Source organism: Petaurus breviceps, unplaced genomic scaffold (assembly GCF_028583685.1).
Source record: "Petaurus breviceps papuanus isolate PSGF00001 unplaced genomic scaffold, PetGlider_PUasm1.0 90825, whole genome shotgun sequence".
Taxonomy (NCBI): Eukaryota; Metazoa; Chordata; class Mammalia; order Diprotodontia; family Petauridae; genus Petaurus; species Petaurus breviceps.
The window spans coordinates 10,975,497-10,999,785 of record NW_027187353.1 but is presented as its reverse complement, the minus strand read 5'-3'; the positions used below and the strand labels follow the sequence as shown (position 1 = coordinate 10,999,785).

The window sequence follows — 24,289 nt, the reverse complement described above, 5'->3', positions numbered from 1 at the left end:
AAGGGGCGCCTGACTTTTCACAGTTGGGTTAAGAAGACTTGGTGATTCAAAGGCCTGGCAGGCTTGGAAAGGTGGGAATCCACAGGATGGCCTTGGGCCTGGCATTTTTGAACTGAACACTGCAGTGGCTGCCCAGGCAGGAATAATTACTCTTCAGGGGGCTCAGGACTTGATGGTCAGTTTATGAGGCAGGGAACAGGATAGGGGAAGACTTCTTAGCAGCTCATGCCTGCCTACAACCTAAATAAACAGGATGATGGGGATGACGGATGGCCCCGCCTGGGTTGCAGAGACGAGGGTCATCTGCCAGGACCGGAGCAGAGACATTATAGACTCCAGGCCTCGAGTAGCTGTTCTAGCAATCGACTGGCCCCTTCACCAGGTCAGTTTCAATTTTGTTTTTCTTTTCAGGGAGAGAGGGATGTGAGGGGAGCAGATACTGCTTGTGTATTGCTGAAGAGACTTGGACAGTCCTGACCCTCTCCTCCCTCTACCTTATCGTGTATCTTACCAAGTGTCAAGTTTTATCTTAAGTGAAGTGAAGAAACATTAGGTGTCATTTTCAAATGTTATGTGGATTTAACTCCAATAATTTTATCAGAACCTAATATTTCCATTCATAGAGCTCTCACTTATAAAAATGATCGAGGGGTGAAAAATATATAGAGACATGTTAGCGTAGAGAGTGGAGGGCAGTGTAGATGTGTGATGTCTTAAATATAGGGAACTCTTGATGTGATGAGATTAAATCCCTTCATCCAGGACAATCTGCATGCAACCTGAAGTCTCAGAGCAGAGATACTTAACCATTTTTGTGCCATGGACCCTGGTGGTCATCTGGTGAAGCCAGAATCATGTTTTTAAATAACTGAAAGAAATGACAGATGACAAATTTCAGTTAGAGGTTAGTGGGAAGTAAAGATGTAGGGTGTTTTGTTTTTTTCTCCAACCAAGTTCATGGGCCCTTTGAAATCTATCCATAGACTCAAGTTAAGAACTCCTGTCTTAGAAGATTTCCTTCAAGCACCAAGAATGTGACTTGGCCAGGGCCTCGTAGCCAATATATGTCAGAGGCATAGAGTCTGGCCTGTAGCAATGAGTACTTATTGACTGATTACTAGCCCTCCCCCCACCTCTCACAGACACCAAGCCCAAAGGGACTGGACCTGTAAATGGATTGGTAGAATGCAGGGCAGCACCTTCTGCTTACCTTTGAGTCTTAAAGAGATGCTGGGTTCAGTGCCTAGGGCACTGAGAGGTTAGGTCACATGTCTGGGTCACACAGCCAGTCTGCATCAGAGGTGAGACTTGAACACAGGCCTTCCTGACCTCAAGTCAATTCTTTACCCATTACGCTGTGGCTACCTCATAGGGACCTACTAGTAACTTAAGAGGTGTGTTCTTGCTGCTCTAAAGGGCTGCTTACTCACAAAAAGATGCACAAGAAGAACCCTGAATGTGAGCATGCCAGGAAGGGCCCGTGGAAATGCTCTGGAATAGACAATGTTTCAGGGACTTCCCAAGAGGGAATATGTCAAATTATTCAGTGCAATTCTGTGTAATGGGGCTTAGTAGTGGTCAGTGCACTGGGCCTTGAGTCAAAAAGATGCAAGTTCAAGCTGCTGTGTGACCCTGGGCAAGTAATTTCATCTCTACCTGCCTCAGTTTCCTAATTTGTAAAATGGGTAGCAATGACATTTACCTCCAGGGTTGTGAGAATATATTTGTGAAGCACTTTGCTGTTACATAAATGGCAGGAGCTATGCAGTTAAGCCAATGTGATTTTTCTCTCCCACAGAGAAACAAAAATTCTGGGATGCTGGATCCCTAGCAAGATTGGCTCCTGAGTGGAAAGGCTGAATCACAGAGTGGCATTTGGACTGACTGGAGCTGGAGAGTATCCCCAAGTGGGCTTCTGCCTGCTTGGAAAGGGCTTGTTGGCCCCCCAGCTTTTCCAAGCTCACCTTTTCACAGAACCTCAGGCTTGGAAGGGACCTCAGACACCACTGAGTCGAGAATCCCCTGTACCACAACCCCCAATTCAGCCTTGGCTTCTAAGACCTCTGATGAAGGGGAACGCATTCCCTCTCAAGGCACTCCATTCTGTTCTGGGACAGCCCTCCATGGAACTCAAAGCTGTCACTCAGCTGCCGCCCCCCCTCCCCCATTGCTCCTAATTCTGCCCCCTCTCCCCCAGGGTCAAGGAGTCCCTCATATTCCACCCACGTGAGCCCTTCCAATACCTCAAGAGAGCTACCATGTTTCCCCCAAGTCTTCTCTTGGCTGGGTGAAACATTCCCAAGTTCCTTCAAATGATCCTCTTATGGCATGGTCTCAAAGACTGTCACCATAATAGCTACCCTCCTATGTCACCCTCTAGCTTATCAATATCCTTCTTAAAATGTGGTGGCTCTTTGCTGTTCACAATGTGGCTTGTGCCTTCCCCTCTCTAGGTCTGGACACTACCTTTCTTTCCAGTCTTAGTTCACTCAGGGCTTTAGTGGTCATGTGGCATTTGCTTTCTTAACAATCCAAGCACAGAGTCTAATGCAGTTGATGGGACTTCGGCTTCTTCTTGTGGTCAATTGTCTCACTGGATTGGGAACAGGACTTGAAGGCAATGGCCTGGAAGCCCCCAAATTTTGCTTAAGAGAAGCATTGCTTTTGGGGCCTGGCAGGTGAAGGGGCCAGGGAAGCAGGCCCCACAAAAGCCTGGTTTCTCAAAGTTACTGTCGCTCAGGCTCAGAGTTTCCTCTGAGGGTGACCGGTTTGGTTAGTTGTCTGTACTTCCCTTTTGGCCATATGAACTGAAGAAGAAGGCAGCGACAGACACAGAACCACAATGGGCCCTAAGCATCTCGCTGTTTTCTTCTAAGTTTCCCCAGATCAGACTGGAAAAGGGCCAAATTGTCCCTGAGCCCATGGATTGGGCTGGTGGGCTTGGGAGTGTAACCATGATGTCTCTCCTCCCCAGGGGCCTGTGGGGGACCACTGATATGATGGGGGGGGGCACTGTCTCCTGAGTGATGTCTGGGGCAACAAGGGTGGTGCTGGGTGTTTGGCTTTCCCAGCTCCCAGGGTCTATTTGCTGTAGGACTGGGCAGCTGGCAGGTCGGGCACAGGGAAGGGAATAGCCTAGTCCAGCAATTTCCTATCCCCTATTAACCTCAGGGACAGGTGGGAGCTCAGACTTGATACAACAGCCCTCTTACTCAGCCTGGCAGGAAAATCCTCTGGAATCCTATTGGTGACCAAAGCCTAAACAAAAACTATTAATGGCTGTCACCTCAAAGCAAGTAGGGTGTTTCCTCACTCCCATAGCTCTGTGACCTCTAATGAGGAAAGCTTGTGAAGCTGAAGGTCCCTTTTATCCCTGCTGGGGACCCTATCATATCAAGCTCTTGAAGGCTTTCTGGTTCTGCGGAAAAGCCTCTGAGATCTGGTTGGAAAGGCTGCAGTCCTATAAGGGGAAGCTATGGCTAGGGGTATCTGTGAACCCCACTGGCACTACTTTTCAGTGTGTTGGGGAAATTCAGTCCCTGTAACATCCCTGAAGCTCTGCTGGGAAAGGATGTAGACCTTGAACATCCTACTGGGGAAAACTTATATTGGAAAGCAGTCTTAGTTTTTCTGAGGGAACAGTGATACTTGGCAAGAGCTGCCAGGGAAAGAAAACTATGGCACAAAGCGGGTCTTGAAAGGAAGGTCAGTGTGGAGAAGCAAACCTCAGGTTCCCCCCTTTGCTGGATTCCCACCCAGGGCAGTACTGTAAGTCACAGAAACTACTCAGTTCTCTGGAGGGTGAGGTGCCTACTAGGAGTGAAATGACTCTTCAGGCTTGGATACAAGCTTTGTGCATGCCTTAATTTGCAAATAAAACTGATGTCTTGAGCCTTGTGAACCTGAACGCTTTTAAGGGGAACTGGGGGCTGGGGAAAGTGCTTAACCCTGATGTTCTCAGGCTATCTATACTTGGAAGCAGCACTGAGTCAAAGATAGGAACCTGGGTTCTTGGTATCTTAAAGTTGCTATTCCACATGGGTTACATTATATTCACTTTTCTCTCAATTCCTTAGAACAATTATTTAAAAAAAACTAACCTTGCCTCGATAAAGAATATTTGGGAAACTGGATCTGGAGGGCCTAGGAATGATGTGAGTTCCTTGGAGTTCTAAGACCAGACCCTAAGTGAGCACCCAGAGGGGAGATAGTGAAAGAAGCAAACTGGAGCTTTGGCATCTGAGGACCAGCTATGCCATGACAACCAACAGGTCTGAAAGGAGTCTGTTACTAGGCATGGGGGCAGGAATGAGGGAATCAAGTTATTCTGCTGAGTGATTAAGTGAATGGATTCTATCATTTACTAAACACCACCACCACCTGATGGTCCCTTTCTTCCTTTGCTCAGTAATTCATTCTCCAGACAGGGTTCAATGGAGGAATCCACCCTTCAGCTCACACCACTGCCCTCAGACCCTCAGGAAGTGAAGGATGCACTTGACAGTCCCATGTATACAGGAGAAGTTTTTTTAATCCTAACCCAGAACTTCTAGGGTCTGTGTCTGCCCTGAGAGGATCTCTAGTAGTCTGTGGGGCTGCTGCTCTGGGCATAAAGGAAATTCACTCCAGGAGATACTAGAAAAAAAAAAAAGTGTAAGCTCCTTGAGGGAAAAGACCATTTTGTCTTTGTAGGCTCACTCCATTGCGCATAACAGATGATTAATAAATGCTTATGGAGTTGCTGAATGTAAGTGCTAAAATAAAAGATACGTGATTTTGGACAGTATAGCCTGAAAAATGCTCCAAATCACTAATAATAAAAGAAATAGTTAAAAGTACGAGGCCTCCACTGAACACCTGTTGGACTGACAAAGGTGACAAAAAAGGAAAATGGCAATTGTTGGAGGGATTGTGAGAGGGCTGGCACACTAAAATATTCTTGGTAAACCTGTGAATTGGTCCGACCACTCTGCAAAGAAAAACTGTCCCTAGAGTCACTAGACAGCATATTCTTTGAATTCAGTAATATCACTACTGGGCATACATCAGAGAGTTCAAAAACAGGGAAGGACCCTGTATCTCTTAACGTGATATTCACAGCATTGATGGTGACTATGAATATGCCAGCATAGTTCTGAATCACAAAATATAATAGGCTTTCCATATAGAAGACAGAAGCTAAACATTTATTCAGACACCAAAGTCAAATCCCAACACCAGAAAACCAAATTCATCAAAGCAACAAAGAAATCTATACACAATAACACTGCAGAGAGCAACACCATCCCAAAGCCCACAAACACAAGCCTAGCTGTCTACTTGTCTGTGTCCTCTCTTCCTCCTCAGCTCTAACTGCTCTGACTCCCAGCTCTGCCACACCCTTTCCTGCTCCATCCTTTCAGCAAACTCCTCCCACCAGAGGCTCCATATAATTACATTTGGCCTATTAAGGGGCAGGGAAGATCTTCAAATTATCATTACCATTACCTTATAAACAAAAACATATCAGCACTTTATGTTGTGTAGCAAAGAGTTGGAAATGAAATGATTGCCTATAAAATGGAATAAACTCTGGTGTGTAAAAACAGTGGAATGTAATGATACAAGAAATAACAGATTCATGGAATGTAGGAATTGATGCAGAGTGAAATAAGAAATAAAACCATTTACACAATGACCACAATAATATAAAGGAAAGCAACTTTAAGGACTTAAGAGCTCTGATCAATTCAGCGCCGATGACTTTAGAACACTGATGATGAAACACATCCTATCTTTTGGCAGAGAGATATGACGGACTGCAGGTACAGAATGAGAGACAGAGTCTTAGGTAACTAATTTGTCAAGTGGGAGAAGAAAGGATGAGTTAGTGGGCAGTGACAGAGTAGGGGAGAAAGGCATCATTAAACATTAAAAACAAGAAAAATTCAGGAGGACACAAAGCAATTTTATTACAATCCAGTTTAACAATTTATACTTTAAAAATTGGACAAAACAAATTTTTGAATTCATATATAATCCTCTCTTTTCTATTCTGAATACTGACATACTTGTGTTAATAATTTCTAAGTTCATAATAAAAAAAGTTATTTTTAAAAGAGCGCAGATGAAAGGCAATGATATTCACTTCTATTTTGTGTTGATCAGATCATATTTGCAGCATTGTGTTCTTTTCTGGGCATTTTTAAAGAGGAAATTTGGCAAATGGGAGGGTGGCCATCACAGGGAAAGAAATAACCAAATCACCATAAAGACACATTAATTCACTACTGGTAGGGCTGAAAATTGGTTGAAAAAAGGCTGAAAATAGAAATCGATTTGAAACTGAAAAAAAAATTACTAAACTGATTATACCCCTTAATGTGAATTCCACCGGATTCCTATATATAGCAAAATATTCACAGTAGAACTTTTTGTTGCAGCAAAATAATGTATGTCAAATAAGTACCCACTGAATAGGGAATGGCTGAATAAATTGTGATTTGTGTATGTGACAGTTTTATTGTAGCAAAAGAAATGGATATGAGGAATTTAGAGAAATGTGGGAAGACCTGTATGAACAGAAGAAGTAAAGCAGAAAGAACAACATACACAATAAGTACAACAATCTAACAGAAAATAACACTAAAATAACCCAGAACAAAGAAAATAGTCAAAATTGTTTTCCCAAGGAGTGAAGTTGGACACATCTCCCTCCCTCTGGTGGGGCAGTGGTGGGCTGCCAACTGGTTTTTCTAACCCATAAAAAGACTCTCAGATCTATTTATCTAGCCCTGACTCCTCTCCCGACCTCCAGTCCAGTCCCTGCCTCTACTGGACATCAACGCAATGTGTCTGAAACGCGTCCCAACTTTGTAAGTTGCCACCATGCTTTTAGTCACAGAGGTTCCCAAATCAGGTGTCATCCACAACTCCTCTCTCACACCCCACCTCCCATCCCATTAGTTGCCAAATCCTGCTGATTCTGCCTTTCTAGCACTTTTCCTGTACACTCCCTTTTCAGCTTTTTGGTTCCTGCTCTCTCTTGTGGGTGGGTGACCCTCAAAGGCTATACAATATACATATACGTTTATGTAATACACATATTTATATACACACACAATATCATATTTATATAATACATAAAATGCTCTGTGTGTGTGTAAAGTCTGGTAACATGTTACCCAGACAGAAGACCTTCTTGTATGGGCACAGCAATGGATTCTGTGCCTGTCATCCAAGGACTAGCCTAGTTTGAAAAGGTTTATTACAACCCTCTTTGAATGCAGCCATATCCACATACAGTTTTTTATTGTGGTCATGTCATGCCAGACACGTGTGGAGAAATGGTGCTTATCATCAGTGTAAGGGCTGATTACTTTTTTTTTTTTTAAGCAATCGGGGTTAAGTAACTTGCTCAAGGTTACATGGCCAGTTATTTCTGGGTGTGGTGCTAAGTATCTGAGCCCGGATTTGAACCCCAGGTCATCCCAACACTGGAGCCGGTGCTCTTACTAGCTGAGCCACCTGGCCGCCCCTAAGCAATTGGGGTTAAGTAACTTGCTCAAGGTTACACGGCCAGATGTTTCTGGGTGGGTGCTAAGTGTCTGAGCCCGGATTTGATCCCCAGGTCATCCTGACACTGGAGCCAGTGCTCTTACTCGCTGTGCTACCTGGCTGCACCAAATCCTTCTTTTTTGTTTTTAGAAGCAATTGGGGTTAAATAACTTGCTCAAGGTTACAAGGCCAGTTATTTCTGGGTGTGGTGCTAAGTATCTGAGCCCAGATTCGATCCGCCAGGTCATCCCGACACTGGGGCCAGTGCTCTTACTTGCTGAGCCACCTGGCCGCCCCTTGGGGCTGATTACTTCTAATGAAAGGCACGGACATTTTCACAAGATAGAGCTGGAACAAACTATCTAAACACAGTGGACTCAATGAGCACAGAGCACAAGGACAAAAGTAACATCTGAAGAAAACGGTCAGTTTGTCTGAGTTATTCCCTTCACAACTCCCTCTCCTGCCCCTCCTACCTGAATGGTGGAAAGCTCATCCCCTTTAGTGGAACAATACTGGGTAAATAAAGACTCTAGCATTTATTACGTGGCCCTGCCAGATGATCTCTACAATTCCTTTCAGTTCAAACAGTCTGGAAGCTAGTCAACCAGCATTTATGAAGCACATACTATGGCCCTTCTAACAACCTCCAGGCCATGCTTTGGCTCATGGCTGCTCTTGTTGCCAGCTGCTCTTCCTCCCTCTGGGCCTGCAGGAAGACCCTTCTCCTCTCCCCTTTGGAATCTCCTTCAGGAGCTGGCATTTTCTGTCCCCCTCTTCTCCCAAGGCACCCGCAGAGGACTAGCCTTCCTCCAGGCCTGTGGACCTTGCTGATTCCACCTAACAATTACAGTGTCTTGGTGTACTGGGCTAGGCACCAAAGACAAGATAAACAGCCCCGCCTTCAAGGAGCTGAGGGTAGGGGCCTGAAATGGTGCCCTCTGACATCCTTTTGCCAGGTTCAGAATGACCACACCCATGCGTTATCCCTAAAGTCCTTCTGTGGCATAAAAACTGGGTTCTCCCTCACAAGTCTGTGTGAGGCAACAGAATGGTATAGTTCTTAAAGTGTAAGGGCCCAGAACTATGCCCAAGAGCCCCACGTCCCTGAAGCAAAGATGGACTATTTATCAGCCACAAATAGGCCCACAGCCAGAGGTCAGCACAGAAGCAGAGACCCCTGAAGCAGCCTCAGAAGCCAGAGGCTACCCTTCTTTCCTGGCATGCATATATCATCCCATCCAGCCCTTTCCCCAAAGGTCTCCCTTTATAATAAATCTCTCCTCTACAATGAAAGGCTACTAGACCTCACTGGCTCATTAAGCCTCAAGGCTACCATAGTATATTTTGCAGTCTTTGCTTCTCTCTTTAAAGCTTATCTCCTTTTCTCTCACATCAGTAACTTTACTTCTCACTAACCCTTTTCCAAACTGGCTTCACTTGCATCCTCCAGGCCAGCCCACCCCGGGTCCAGATAACCAGTCCCTGGAATGTTGGTGCCACATTTGCTGCAATGCAAAGTTTGGGCAGAGAATGGAGCCACAATCCTGAGAGCCTGCCTTAAATGACTGAGGGTGTTACTGGACTTCACACCCTTGCACTCTAAGCTGCCTGTTTTTAATACAGGCCAACCTTCCAGCTCAATGAACTCCCTATGGCTCTCAGAGCTCTATACTAAAAACGTCCCTGCCTGATATGCTGAAAGCAGTGCTTGCTATCCTAACATCACTCTTCCTCTTGCCCTGGGCATTACTAAAAATAAGGGAGGTCATTTGCTTGCCTTCAACCTGGGGCTACAATTAGTCTGTGGCAAGAGCCTTCCCAATACTCCCTTAAGAATGACCTTGGCCAATGAGTCAAGTGTTACACTGAGCACCCCTTGAGCAAAGTAGAATTTTATTCTGGTTGTTTAAAAAAACATCAAAATATCAATAATAGCTTGTTGTACTAAAGGTATAAAAGAGGTGTTTATTAGCAGGCAAGGATATTTATTCTGGAAACTGCTCCAGCCCTACAAACAGCAAGCCTGCCTCCTCTGCCAGAAGAAACCTCATGCCTCCGATCCTCACTGCTCACAAGGCAGCTCTCAGTGTGACTGGAACACAAAAGATGTGGCTTATGGTACAGAGAAGAGGTTTCAAAGGACCAGGAAAACAGCCTGACGGAGCATTGGGGAAAGGGCTTCTCATCAGTCAGTCCTCCAGGGCAAAGTCAAAGGGCTGGAAATGCTTCCGAAACAAGCGAGCGAGAGCTTCCTCCTCTTCTCGGCTCCGGGGGCACTGCCTCCAGTCAGACTTGTCGGGAATGTTAAGGATGGCCTCACTCGACAAAACCTCCCTGCAAAGGATAAGGCAGGTCAGAGCAACCTCAGTGAGAGGTCCAGAGGCCATTATCCCAATGTAAACTTTCTCCCTCCACCCACACTGGCTTCATGTTTGCCAGAACTAGCCATTTCAACAACACGAAGGCCCTGGGCTGGATTCCGAGGAGATGGCAGAGATAAATCAGACCTGCTCCTAGCCCTGAAAAGGGCTCCTGGTCTGCTAGGGGAGATAAGAGATATAAAAATGAGCACAGCAGAAAACAGAAGGTGACAGGTGCATTCAGGAGGCATAAACAAGGCCCTGTGAGGATTCACAGGAGGGAGAAGCCACCTCCTACTGAGGGGACAGATTTTATGGGGAACATTTGGGCTAGGATGAGGTGGAAGAAATGAATAAGAATGAGGCATGGCTCTGGTTATGAGAGTGGGATGTGACCCAATAGGACAGAGAGGACTGAGAGTCAAGAGACTGAGCTTCCAGGCCAGCTCAGCTTGACCTTTCTGGCCCTCCCTTCCTCCATCTGTACAACATGTGGGTTGGACTAGGTCACCTCTATGAACCCTCACAGCTCAAATACTCTATGGCTTTGTTGGTGGCATTGAGGGGGTCAGGGAAATAACGAGCAGGTTTGGGAGGAAAAAGGATGAACCCAGTTTTTGATATCGATGTTGAGATAGAGGCAAGAAAACCAGTCAAAAAGTCAAGATAGAAAAGCAGGGCCAGAGTCGTGGGCAGCAGAGCTATCAAGGGAGGACGTTTGCAGAGAATTAAAGAGAAGGGCAAAGAATCTAAAGGAGTAGCAGGGATGAGGGGGCTGATGCTCTCTAACTTCTAGTTAGAGATGTTTGGAGAGCGTTTACAAATAGCACTGAAGAAGAGAGTAACAGAAATTCCCGAGGTTAGGGCCCTGCACCCTGGGTGTCTGATGCCCTGGATGAACAAATGGACTAAACAGACTAAGGGTCTGAGGGCACACCGTTATCTGATCACTCTGTGCTTCTCATTCACTCTGTGGGTGCCCTTGTCTATGGCTAGGCTGAGCCTTCTGGAGAGGCCACAGCTTTCACTGAAGAGCCACAGTAAGAATCCAGGCCTTGATGTCCTTGTCAAGGAGGGTGGGGTTACTAAAGGACCTTTCATCAAGTTCCCATGATTATGCTTCTTCCTTCTTCACCTCTGCCCTTTCTCGAAGTCAGGGGCCAAGCTGGGCTGACCCTGACTCAGAACTTCTCTTGCCCTGCCATCCCCAGGGCCACAACCTTGGTTTTCAGCAGCCCCTCTCACCTGCACAGTTCTAAGAGCCTCCCAACTGGTCTCTGGCTGCCAATCTCTCCTCCACAGACCTGCTGAGATAACCCCCCTCAAGCACAGGCCAGAATTGTCATTGCCTGAGAATCTCTCATTGTCTCGTGGGAGAAAATACAGACTCCTCTGACTTTAAACCAAGTCCTTTATAGTCTGACTCTGACCACCTCTCCAGCACATACAGCCTCAGCCCCATCCACGCACTGGATGTTCCTGCTCCGGTGGCCACCTTGGGGCTTCCTGTACAAGATGGTCCGGCTATGGCTTTTAGGCACTGGGCTGGGCCCTATGCCTGAAATGCTCTCTTTTACTCTGCCTTTGGGAATCCCTAATTCTTCCAAGGCTCGTTTTTTTATGAGGCAGCTAGGGGGCGCCAAGCCCAGAGTCAAGAAGATCCGAGTTCAAATCCAGCCTCAGACAGTTACCTCAGACAGATGTGACGCAAGGGACCTTCACCCCTGTCTGTCTCAGTTTCTTCACCTACAAAATGGGGATACTAACAGTACCTGCCTCCTAGGGTTTTTGGGAGGAGCAATGAGAAAATTTCTGTAAAGCACTTAGCACAGCCCCTGGTACACTTGTTCCTTTCTCTTCCCCCTTTTCTAATAAGAAAACACCTCTGGTGTTGGTGCCCTTTCCTTCCCTGGGCATTTACTTACCCGTTTATGTGCTGTGTCCCCAGCCAGATATAAGATGCTGCTCATCTTGCCTTTGTATCCCAGGGGCTTAGCACAGGGCCTTACTCTTAAGAAGCACTGGTGGAATGGAAGTTAATGACCCCCTCTCCTCTGATGTCACAGACCAACAGCATTATCGTCACTGTCACTAACATTTACACACGGCGGCTCATAGACTATAGTAACTCATTTGACCCTCACAACAACCACATGCATTTCTCCATTTTACAGATGAGGAGCCTGAGGACAAGAAAGGCCAAAAGGCTTTCCTGGGATCCCACGGCATCGCAGGCAGGATCTGACTCCGAGTACACTCTCAGTGCTCTAGCCCACGCTGCCCGTCCTCTGGCAGAAACCTTCACCCCTGCAGTCTCTCCTTTCTCTCAACACCGATTACACTCACTGCCTCCACCACACACATTAGCACATCAGACATCAGACAGAGGACAACTTACTGACCGATTTATGGCTATAAATACTCTACATAATTATTTCATTCTGTAGAGAGAAACCCCTCAAGCACCAACAGGAGACCCAAGGCCCTCCCAGACCCTCCCCAAACAATCTCTTCACACAGTCTCTGCTCATCATTAGACAGAGGCTGGCCTCGACACTGGTGTTCTAGCTCTGATCTTCATTAGCCGTGATGTCCCTGAGGCATCTTAAACTCAACCTGCCCCAAACTGAGCTCATTCATTCCCTTTCCCTTCAGACTTCCTTATTAGGGTCAAGGGCCCTACCATCCTCGCTGACACCAAGATCTACAACTCCAATATCATCCTCAATGGCCCCCTCTCTCTGGAGCCATTGCCAAATCTCCACTCCTATGGCCGCAGCCCCCAGATCAGGCCCTCGTCACCATTAAAAAAGATCAGGTGCATTCCACTGTCAGTTCCAGATTCTCTCTCCACTCACCCTTGTTTCCTCATCTCCTCTCACTCTGGACTACTACAACAGCCTCCCTCCCCAATGGTCTCCCCTGCCAAAAGTCTCTCCCAACCCCAACCCATTCTCCACTTGGTTGCTGGCTGAGATTTGTGATGCACAGATCTTACCACAACCCCCTTCTGCTGGGGATTACAGCTATTGGCTTACGTACGGTCTTTCCTACTAAAATGGAAACTAGCTGAAGAAAGGGATTCTGCCCTGTTCATTTCTGTGTCCCTGCTATGAGTTCCTAACACATAAATGTGCTCAATGAAGTGGTGGTGAATCAATGAATAAAGGACAAACCTTCCAAAATGTAAAGGAAAACTCTTCTTAATTCTGTGGAAAAGCTTCTCTCCTGTGTCCAACTCCACATAAAAATATGGTACTCCGGGCTGTACAATCTGTGACAAAGAGAGTTCTTGAAGCATGTGTAACAACTGCAGAGACAGACATGCACAGAGGTCTTGCAAACTGAAGCCTGTTGTCCAACAAGGACAATCATTCCCCTGGTGATTGTGAAACAGCTGTCACCAAGGCTGGTGCCACAGTGGGGGTCCCCACTTCTTGTGTGCTCCCTCAGAGAGTCCACTTCCAGCATGGGCACCAGGTCTTACCTCTGAATTCTGAATGCACAACCTGCCTGTTACACGACCCTCCCTCTCAACAGCCCCAATCTCCCTCCAGAAATCCACATCTGTACGACATCTCTATACAGATGTACTAGTGTCAGTTGGTCAGACAATCAAAAAGCATTCACTAAGCACCTACTACGTGCTAAGCACTGGGGATACAAAAAGGGGAATAAGTACTCCGCACTCTCAGGGGGCTGGCAGTATACAGAGGGGGCAGACAAGGCACTAGGTATGGCCAAACAAGACACAGACAGGACCATCTCAAAGGGAAGGCACTAAAACTAAGGAAGGGAGGACTTAAGCTGAAATTTGAAGGAAGCGAAGAGGGAAGGGAAGGGAGAGCACCCTAGGCCCCGAAGACAGCTAGAGAAAGCACTTGGAATTGGGAAACAGGGCGCCTTGTGTAGGGAGTAGGTAGGAGGCTAATGTCACTGTTGTTTAGTCATGTGCTACTCTTTGTGACCCCAACTGGGATTTTTCTTGGCAGAGATACTGAAGGGTTTGCTATTTCCTTCTCCGGCTCATTTTACAGATGAGGAAACTGAGGCAAACAGGGTGAAGTGATTTATCCAGGGTCACCCCACTAATAAGTGTCCAAGGCCAAGTTGAACTCAGGAAGATAAGGCTTTCTGACTCCAGGCCCAGTGCTCTGGACACTATGGCGTTCCCTGGCTGCTGCTACCAGTGTCACTGGATGGAAGAATATATGGGAGGCTGGGTATAAGGAGTGAGAGACCTGGAAAGGTAGGCAGGGCCAGATTATAAAGGGCTTTAAGAGTCAAACAGAACATTTTATATTTGATCTTGGACACAATATTTAGCCACTGGAGCTTCCTGAGTGGGAGGGAGATAAAGTCAGACACGCTTTTTAGGAAGATCCCTTAAAATCTAAATTAGCTGGCGAGTTCCCAGTTCGTCCACACTGCCTCTCCAGACTATTCTCCCATCTCCATCTTGCGTTAGGACCTCTAGCGCTTCTTGCCTGCAGTCTAAACTTTGGGCATGTGAAGAGGGTGATTCCCTGGTTGAGATTCTGAGTGGCCATGTGTTCAGAGCTCCCCAACTGCTCAGATGTAAAGGCTCTCTCAATCCAGGGGTGTATGTAAAGTACATAGCAGTATTACTTTAATTCGGGCAGTCAGAGCCCTGTCTGTAGGTCTTTATTTCTCTGCTTGTATTTTCTCTGAAGTTCAGGGTGCTGACTTTTCCCCTGAACTAGTAAATGTAATTAAAAAAGACTGCTGACTCCTTAAACAAGTTATCTTTCCTAGTAAAGCAGATCTAAGAACCTGTGCTAGCAGCTGTCCTGGGTATGCCAGTGTGGTTGCTGCTACAGTTGGAGAAAGGCTAAGATGGCATTTTCATTAAATTTGTGGATGACACAGAGCTGGAAGGTACAGCTAACATATTAGAAGACAGAATCAGGATCCAAAAAGATATTAAAAGGCCAGAGCACAGGACTAAGCCTGAGAAAGAAAAATATAAAGCCTGACACTTGGATTAAAAAAATCGATTTCACAAGTACAGGATGGAACAGTCACAATTAGACTGGAGACTATCTGAAAAAATCTAGTGCTTCTAATATAATGCATTAAGAGGCTGACTTTCTGCCCTGCTAAGGTCAGATCTGGACTACTGTGGACATTTGGGCACCAGATTAAGAAGGAAACTGGACAGCACCCAGAGGATGATCACCAGGATGATGAAGGGCCCTGAGGCCAAGACATATGAGGAACTGGGACTACTTAGCTTGGAGAAGAAAAGATTTGGGTTTATGGGAGGGATTAGAACAAGACATTTGGGATAGTTGCTTTAAAAAAAAATATTGAAGGAATGCCATGTGGAAGAGGGATGGTACTTGGCCTGTTTGACTGCAGAAGCATAAGCAGAAGCAATGGGTTAAAGTTACTCAGAAGTAACTTGAAGCCTGATGTCAGAAAACCCTTTCTAACAATGTGAGCTGTCCACAAATGGGATGGGTTGTCTTGGGAAGAGGTGAATTTCCATTCCTTGGAGGCTGTACAATCACTTGCCGGGCCAGGACTGGGACACGATGGCCCTGTGGTCTCTTCTAACTTCTGAAGCTCTGTGATACACTCTACTTTCAGCGCTCCCCAAACAGGCCCTATGTTTTTCTGTCCCTGCGTTTACGCTGTTTCCTATACCGGGAATGTCCTCTTTGCTATCTCTGCTACCCTACCACACTGGGACCGCTTCTTGGAGCGCTATCAGACCTGCTTCTGTGCTCCTCCTGTTTCTCAAAGAAAATTCAGAGCAAAAGGGAACCCATGCACATAGAAGTCCCCAACCACATCAAGGGGGAGGGACCTTGGGCCTTACCTGTTGGATATCTGAGTGCTCTGGGATTTCTAGCAGCTCCATCTGCTGCCCCTGGGCCTGGACGATAAAGGCCTCCTTGATGTCATCAGTGGTGCAGCGGCTGAGAGGTACAGGAACAACCTGGGCGGGGAGAGCAAATGCCACTGGCTTTGGGCCCAGAAAAGAGGCCAGCAACAAACACATCACAGGGGTGAAGAAACACCCCTCAGTATATGTTCTCCTCATCCCAGAGAGTACACACTCCATGGACTCTCTGTTAAGACTTAAACTCATGAGATAAAGCACTGCATGTGGGAGCTCAAGTAATCTTTGAAGTGCGGAAAGGCTCAGATGAGGCCTGGCCATCCCCAGGACTGCTCGCTCCTATGTAATTTATGTGGCAGAGTCAGGCCTATTTGACACTGAACAAATTGGCCAAAAAGAAAACCACCACAAGGCTACAAATGTCCTTTTCCCCCTAGCACACTGTGCGCTCCACGTGGGAAGAGTACACGCCTTTATCTGGTGTCCCCCTCTACCCTCTGCCTCACTCAGTAACGGTGCTCAGCAGTATCTCGGCCAGGTCCACAGCACATCACCAAGCTGAGCTGGCTTAGCCAAGTTCTGATGACCTCTCACCTTTCCTACCTGGCTTATGCTGGGCCCCACATGAATTACTATTCTCCCCCGAGCCAATCTGAAGCGTTCTTCTCCACATCAGCTCAGGCTACACCTCCTCCTTAAAGTCTCTCTGTTGCAGCCCACACTGATAACCATCTTTTTCTGAAGTCCTCCCATAATACTTTTATTGGCTGTACTGTTCTATATTTAGCATTTAACACATACTGTTTTATGATCTCACCTACAATTACTTCATAACTGCTGACTTTTTAAAACATGTGATCCTCTAAATGTCCCCTAAAGAGTATAAGCCAAGAGGGCAGATCGTCTCTTTTCTTTCTCCACTAAACCCCTAAAGGGGTTTCTCTATAATTATCACATATCCAAGAGAATGCTGCCAACAGAGCAGAAGCCCAGGCTATCTCCAACAGGGAGCCCATCCCATGAATACATGAATGCACATACAAATCTTGGGTCCCCTTTGAATGGTGGACTGCACTTCCCCACCTGTAGCTGGAGGTGATGACTCCTATAATTCCTCTCAAACAGAACGCATCGCTTCCCTTTGCTCTTAAAGAGCTGTCTCACTGCAGACTTGTACTTTTCCACTTCTTCCACCACCTCTCTTGAAAGATCTACCACTGACTGGTAGTGCCCGATGGGCAAGATTAGAACATGATCATCACATAATCCGCCTTTGGCCAGGGCAAGATAGCACTGGGAAGGAAGGACAAAAGCAGAAGAGTTAGGATGTCAATTCTGTGCCGGGAATCCTTGTTCTTCTTCAGAGGCCACTGAAGAAACTGGCTGGAAAGACTGTTCCTAAGGAAACAAGCAGGTCAGTTATCTCTCAGAGATTCCTCAGCAAGAGCTCATGAGAATGTAAAATTCTGACTGCAGGTGTCTGTTCTGGATCATAAAGCAGAGCCACTCCCTGAACTGCTCAAAGAACTGAAGAGAAATCTGGCAGAAATTAGGGTTAGATTAAGACCTTGCACAATATACCTTAACAAGCTCAAAATGGATGTGGGCTCCGAATATAACAGGAATAATGAGCATTTGTATGTTTTAAGATTTGCAAAGCGGTTTGCATATGTTCTATTATTTGGACAAAATAACTATCAAGGGTCATATCATAAAATGGTTAGACTACTTATGACTGGGATAGAAATAACAGAAACAAAGACCATGAAAAATAGACAATTTTGACCATATAAAATAGAAAAGAACATTGTGAAATATAACTATAAAACCCTAGAAAGTCACAATGAAGATCAAAGGAAGAAAGAACTCACGTGTGTGCCAATGCTGACCACCAAATGCTTTTCCACTTCAGGACTGGCAAGACAGAACCAGCAGGGCCCCAGGGGCTGAGCTTCATATAGAGAAAACAAAAACAAAAATAACTGTTATGATGGTGCAAACACTAGAGTAACTCATTATCCTGTAGAGGTCAGTTCAGTCTGATCTCAGTTCACCCCACACTTCCATTCTGCTGTGGCCTACATGAGGCTTGGAGCCCAGGCCTTTATTTTCCAAAGGCTTTGTTGACAGAGTAGGATGGCATTCAAAGAGAAGGCAAGACTTTCACTGCATGCCTCAGTTTCCTTATCTCTAACTGTAAAATGAAGGGGCTGCACCAGAAGAACCTGAAGGTCCTTTCCACCTTTGGTAATGATTTTCCTTTTCCATCTTCATATAACACTCTGTTGTGTAATACCTATTCCTTTATGTATCACAGCTATGAGCTACTGTTTTATTACCCAGTAGCATGACACTTACGTGGCTTCCGAGGTTGCTTGGGGGAAACACCCTTGCCATCTCTCCCAGTGGACTGACGTTTCTTTCCCTGCTTTTTGCTTAAATCAAAGAAATATTGACAGGCTGGTTCTTCCTGCAAAGGCCAAAAAGCATGCAAACAGACACTACTCAATAGACCTGTAGAACTAAAGTTGGCCCTGACATTCATAAAGATATTGCTGCCTTCCTTCTCTCTTCTCTTGCTCTCTCGGCTTATTCTAGCTACAACAGCTCCCTGTCTGCCCTTTCATGTGCCTTCTATACACACCCTTTCAGACCCCTACAACCTCAGCTGCCCTCTGGGCACAGCTCCCAACTCAGCTGCTCAATCTCACTTTGGTCCCTCAGTCACATGCTTCCACATACCTGCAATTCCCCTTTACCACTCCACTACTTAAATCTCAACCTACTGAAATCTGCCACTCTCTCTTTCTTCATCCCTGTCTCAAACGGTGAGGTGGCCCATTTTCTTGCTAAGCCAAACCTATCTACATGCACAGGTGATCTATTCTACCCCATCTTCTCCAGAAGATTACCTACATTACCATTCCACTCTATCACTTCTCTTCAATCTTTCCCTGCCCAGCTGCTTCTCTACTGTCTACACACATTCCCTTATCTCCCCCACCCTCAAAAATTCCTTCACTTGATCCCCACTAGCTTTTGTCCCATCATCTCTTTTTTTTTTTTTGTGGCACCCTGGCAAGACTATCTATAATCAAGGCATCCAATTCTCTACCTCTCTTTTAAATTCTCTACAGCCTGGCTTCTGACCTCATAATTCAACAAAAGTTGCTGTCTCAAAGTTATTAATAATCTCTTAACTGCGAAATCTAATGGCCTTTTTTTCAAGTCTTATCTTTCTAGACTTCTCTGCAACCCAGTCATTCTCCTACTCAATAACCTCCTATGGTTCTCTGTCACCTCCAAAACTAAACTTCTGTTTGGCATTCAAAGTGCTTCAAAATCTGGTTCTCTCCTCCCCTTCTGGTATTCTTACAAATTACTCTCCCCAGCCTTCAATACTCTGTTCTACCATAAACTTGTAAGATCCAGTGACTCTGGTGTCCTGGCTTTTCCTTGTACAAGACACTCCATCTCCTGACTGCACTTTCACTGATTGTTTCCCATGCCTGTAATGCTCCAACTCCTGGCTTCCTTCAAATCTGAGCTAAAATTCCCTTTACAAAAAGCCTTTCTCAATTCCCTTTAGTATTAGTGCCTTCCTCCCAGAAAGTATCTCGAGTCTGCTTTGTCTATATCTTGATTGCATGTTGTCTCCCCCATCAGACTATGAGCTCCCTTTGAGCAGGCACTGTCTTCTGTCTAGCACTTAGCACCTCACCTGGCACAAAGTAGGAGCTTAAGAGATGCTTTTTGACTACTCATCCTCCAAAGCCTAATTCAGATGCCATAAAACATCCCCTGATCCTCCCTCTGTCATCCCAAACCTGAAAGTACCATCTCTCTCCCCTGAAATCTCCTATCAAATGTTGAAACAGCTCTATGCAGCTGTTATACTCTACTCTCTATTAGGGTTGTATGGATCTTATCTTCTCTACTAAATTCTAAGTTCTCTGAAAGCAAGGACCACACCTTATTCATGTTTCTATTTCTTTTACAACCAAACAGTTGAATGTCTCCATGAACATAAATAACAGGGTTTGGCTCAGGGAAAGCTAGAGATGGACTCACTGTGGGTTTGATAATTTCACACATCCCGGAACAAATGACCATTAAGCTGAATATGAACTTAGTTTGAATTACCCAAACTATTGGGACTTACTGATGACCAAAAATGTTCTGGAAAGTGAGATCTGGGTCATGTACATTTGGTTTGCATCTGGCTTTGCCCTGTCCTCTTAGCCCAAAGTCTCTACTAGAAGGAGTCCCCACGAGAGTCATCCCTGCCCATCCTCCCCTCCTGGGAATGCCACCTAAAGGAGAATACCTGTAGAGTCAGGTCCTGTTTTCCTGACAATGTTTCCTTCCCAGATTTCCTGTATGGGTTTTCAGTGACATCTGGCGGCTGCTTCACTAGCTCTGCCACATCCATCAGATTAAGTGGGAGGATACTGAATGCATAGAGGTACTTTGGAAAAACAACAACAAAATGGCTTCAAAGAACTTAATACTTATCCTAATCTAAGTGGGAGTGAGTGGCTTTTACCCCCGGGGCGAGAAGCCACTGAGACACCAGCACAGTCAGCCAGCGCCAAGGGGCAGCTCCGGGCCTGCAGAGTGTAGGGGGACCAAGCACTAGTCTGAGGGGTAATCACTCTTGCTTTAACCTGCTTGGATCTGGATTGCGGTCTAGGGTGGAGGTCCTGGGGTGTGTGTCCAGCTTGCCAGAGCGTGTGGAGACCTCAGAGAGGGCACCCATCTAATACCTCCGGCAGCTGAGAAAACCCCAGCGTTTGGGACGAAAGCTCCCCTGTCTGGTGGCAGAGTCATGCTGTGGCAAAAAGCCCAAAAGTCAAGTAATTGAGTGGCAAAATGAGCAGGCAAAGGAAACAAAGCAGACAGAAGATTCCAACATTACACTCCTATTTGGGGGACAAAAAGGAGCAAAGCATGGAACAGGAGGAAAACAGTGAAGTCAGAACTCCTGCACCAAAAGCTTCAAAGGAAAATACAAGCTGGTTACAGGCCATAGAGGACCTTAAGAAGCAGATAAGAGAAGTGGAGGAAAAATGAGAACAATGCAAGAAAATTACGAAATGAGAGTCAACAGCCTGACTGAGGAAAATAATACCTTAAAAAACAGACTGACTCAAATGGCAAAAGAGGCTCAAAAAGGCAATGAGGAGAAGAATGCCTTAAAAAGCCGAATTTGCCAGATGGAAAAAGAATCTCAAAAGTTCAATAAGGAGAATCATAGCTTCAGAATTAGATTGGAGCAAATGGAAGCTAATGACTTTATGAAAAATCAAGATGCTGTTAAACAGATGCAAACAAATGAAAGAATAGAAGTCAATGTGAAATATCTCATGGGAAAAACCACTGACCTGGAAAATAGATCCAGGAGAGATAATTTAAAAATTATTGGACTACCTGAAAGCCATGATCAAAGTAAGAACCTAGAAATTATCCTCCAGGAAGTTCTCAAATAAAACTGCTCTGATGTTTTAGAACCAGAGGGCAAAATAGAGGTTGAAAGAATCCACCGATCACCTCCTGAAAAAGATCCTAAAAAGAAAACTCTTAGGAATATTATAGCCAGGTTCCGGAATTCCCAGATTAAGGAGAGAATATTACAAGCAGCCAGGAAGAAACAATTTGAATATTGTGGAAACACAATCAGGATAACCCAGGATCTGGCAGCTTCTACACTGAGGGATCGAAGGGCTTGGAATATGATATTCTGGAGGGCAAAGGAGCTGGGATTAAAACCAAGAGTCACCTACCCAGCAAAACTGAGTATCATGTTTCAGGGGAAAATATGGTCATTCAGTGGAATAGAGGACTTTCAAGCATTCTTGCTGAAAAAACCAGAGTTGAATAGAAAATTTTACATTCAGATACAAGAAGCAAGAGAAGCATGAGAAGGTAAACAGGGAAAAGAAATCATAACTTATCAAAGTTGAACTATTAACATTCCTACATGGAAAAACAATAATTGTAACTTATGAAACTTTTCTCAGTAGTTGAAGGGAATAGAAATATATATATGCCTATATATGAGGGTATATGGGCATATGAATACATAGGTGAATGTGTGTATATATGTTTACAGGTATACATAGATAGAGGGCACAGGACCAATTTAACAGGAAGGGATGATACTTAAAAGGTGAAATTAAGAGGTGAGAGAGGAATATAATGAGAGGAGATGGGGAGAGACAGAATGGGGTAAACTATCTCATATAGAAGAGGCAAGGGAAAATGGTTACAATGAAGGGGAAGAATAGGAAGGCAAAAGGGAATGGGTCAACCTTATTCCCATTGAATGTAGCTTGAGGAGGGAATGAAATACACACTAAATAGGGTATCTCACCGTCCAGGAGAGTAGGGGGGGAAGGGAATGAGGGGGGGATGATGGAAGGGAGGGCAGGCTGCGGGGGAGAGAAGTTGGAAGCACCCACTTTTGAAAAGGGATGGGATCAAAGTAGAGAATAGAACAAGTGGGAGGTGGGATAGGAGGGAGGGAAATATAGTCAGTCTTTTACAATATATCTACTATGTTATTATTTTGCATTAGCCACACATGTACAACCTATACTGAACTGCTTATCTTCCCAGTAAGCGTGGGTGACAAGGGAGGAAGGGAATGAATCTGGAATTCAAAGTTCTAAAATCAAATATTCAAATTATATATATATACTATTATTAATACTATTTTACATGTAATTGGGAAATAAGATATATAGGCACTGGGGCATAGAGATCCACTGGAAAAATCGAAAGGGGTATGGGAGAAAATATGGGAGAGAGCAGTTTGGAGGAGGGGATATCCTGTGGGACTGCTATTTTGGGGCAGTGGGTAGGGGAAAAAACGGGGAGAAAATTTGTAACTCAAAATCTGGCAGAAATGAATGATGTAAATCAGAAGTTAATAAAGCATTTGAAAAAAAAAAAAAAAGAATAGTAGATTAACTTCCAGCATTTCTCTAAAGACAGCATCTGGATGCTGCTGTCCTGAATGTGGGCATCTGTCTGGAGGATAACCTATCAGGCACAATACCAGTGATTCATATTTACCTTTCTCTTCTCTGGGTTTCCAACATTTGCCAGAGCTATGAATCGGGTAACGTGCTGTGCAGTTTCCTGGAGGACTGTGTGGTTTCTATAACAGATTTGGAAAAAACGAAGATACAAACAACCTTTAAATTCCACTTATCAATATTTTGTAAATGGTTTCTGTCAGTGGGAGTTCCCTTTTCCTCTTATGGCACAGGGGCCTCAGATGTGATTTCTTTAAAGGCATAAGAATAATAATAGCTAATATTCATATGATGCTTTCAAGGTTTGCAAGTCCTCAATGTAAATTCAATACATAACAACCCTGCGAAACAGGTAATATTATTAACCTCATTTTACATATGCGATTAAGTGCCTTGCCCAGGGTTACATGGCTAGTATATACTGAGGAAGGATCTGAAACTAGGGTATAGTGACTACAAGCCCAGGACTATCTTCACTATGGTACCCAGCTGCTACTATCATTACTCCTGTTATTATTGAATTGCCCACAGGTCATGAAAGCAGGGTGTCCTAAAGACATGACATGAAATCCTTTGTTACTTCCAATGTGCCCCAAGACAATAAGGAAGCAGAATCTGCTGCCACATGACTCCACATGCTATCTTTCCCCACAATACCCCCAGTGCATCCTACTAATACATGATTTGACCATGCCCTGGCTGTGAGCCAATACATAAGATTAGTTTGGAATAACTGCCATTCTCCCAGAAAGCCTTCTTTTTCAAACCTTTCCCTAAAATGTTCACTGGGTTTCAGACCTTCTCTGGGGTCTCCTTCCAAACCAGGAGTTGGCTAATTCTGGCCCTTCATGCATTTGTGTACAACAGAGAGCTAAGAATGGTTTTCACATTTTAAAATCGAATAAAATCTTATTTTAAAATGTGAAAATCATTCTTAGCTCCTGGGCTTTACAAAAATAGGCATAATTTGCTTATCCCTATTCTTCCCTATTTCTAGGGAAGTCAGGAGACCCAAAAGCACTTTGAATCAAACTTGGGCTCTTCCCTGGGGAGCTGCAGTCAGGAGAAGAACTGGTAACTCCTCCCATTTCAATTCACTGCCTGTTTCTGATCTTACATTCTATCATAACCTTTTCTTCCCCACAGATAATGCCTATATTTGGATAAAGACCGAAGAACAACTTTCTTGAAAAGAAGCATCTGAAAAAAAGCGATTTTAATGTGGGACAAGGGAAGTTTGAAAATAATACAGTCGATTCTCACTTCTCTGCTAATGGATCATAGTTCTGATGTTGTATGAGGTGGAAGAAATTCCAAGGTAGAGCAAATCTTACATTGAGTAAAAGATTTTACATCCATTGGACATGAAAGAGGGAAGCAGGGAAAAGACTGTCTAATTGGGCAGTCTTCTAGTAATCCTAAAACAAGTTTTCAAAATGCAGCTTTATTATTTGAAGTAAAAAAAAAAAAAAAAAAAAAAA

At 44.9% G+C, this 24,289-nt stretch overlaps 1 protein-coding gene, 1 long non-coding RNA gene and 1 other non-coding gene across 6 annotated transcripts in view; 1 reads left to right on the top strand and 2 right to left on the bottom strand.

Moving 5' to 3' along the window:
* The first annotated feature begins 252 nt into the window (after positions 1 to 252).
* LOC138148715 (uncharacterized) lies at positions 253 to 3,891 on the top strand. The gene is made up of 2 exons (XR_011165129.1): positions 253 to 382; positions 1,799 to 3,891. It is a non-coding gene; the product is annotated as an uncharacterized lncRNA (long non-coding RNA).
* Positions 3,892 to 9,411: 5,520 nt separating this feature from the next.
* The window catches only part of CWF19L1 (CWF19 like cell cycle control factor 1), a 348,038-nt gene continuing 333,160 nt past the window's right edge, over positions 9,412 to 24,289 (bottom strand). For 3 of the 4 annotated variants that reach the window (XM_069071293.1, XM_069071291.1, XM_069071294.1), the window contains 8 exons: positions 22,846 to 22,930; positions 20,096 to 20,236; positions 18,127 to 18,238; positions 17,640 to 17,719; positions 16,852 to 17,061; positions 15,745 to 15,864; positions 13,076 to 13,173; positions 9,412 to 9,873 (listed from right to left, as the gene is read on the bottom strand). In XM_069071293.1, coding sequence (XP_068927394.1) covers positions 9,729 to 9,873; positions 13,076 to 13,173; positions 15,745 to 15,864; positions 16,852 to 17,061; positions 17,640 to 17,719; positions 18,127 to 18,238; positions 20,096 to 20,236; positions 22,846 to 22,930 — 991 coding nt within the window. In that variant the 3' untranslated portion in view covers positions 9,412 to 9,728. The remainder of the gene's footprint in view (positions 9,874 to 13,075; positions 13,174 to 15,744; positions 15,865 to 16,851; positions 17,062 to 17,639; positions 17,720 to 18,126; positions 18,239 to 20,095; positions 20,237 to 22,845; positions 22,931 to 24,289) is intronic. The other variant, XM_069071295.1, reaches the window with a different exon arrangement.
* Positions 16,031 to 16,181, bottom strand: LOC138148743 (small nucleolar RNA SNORA12). Its single transcript, XR_011165141.1, has one exon. It is a non-coding gene; the product is annotated as a small nucleolar RNA SNORA12 (small nucleolar RNA).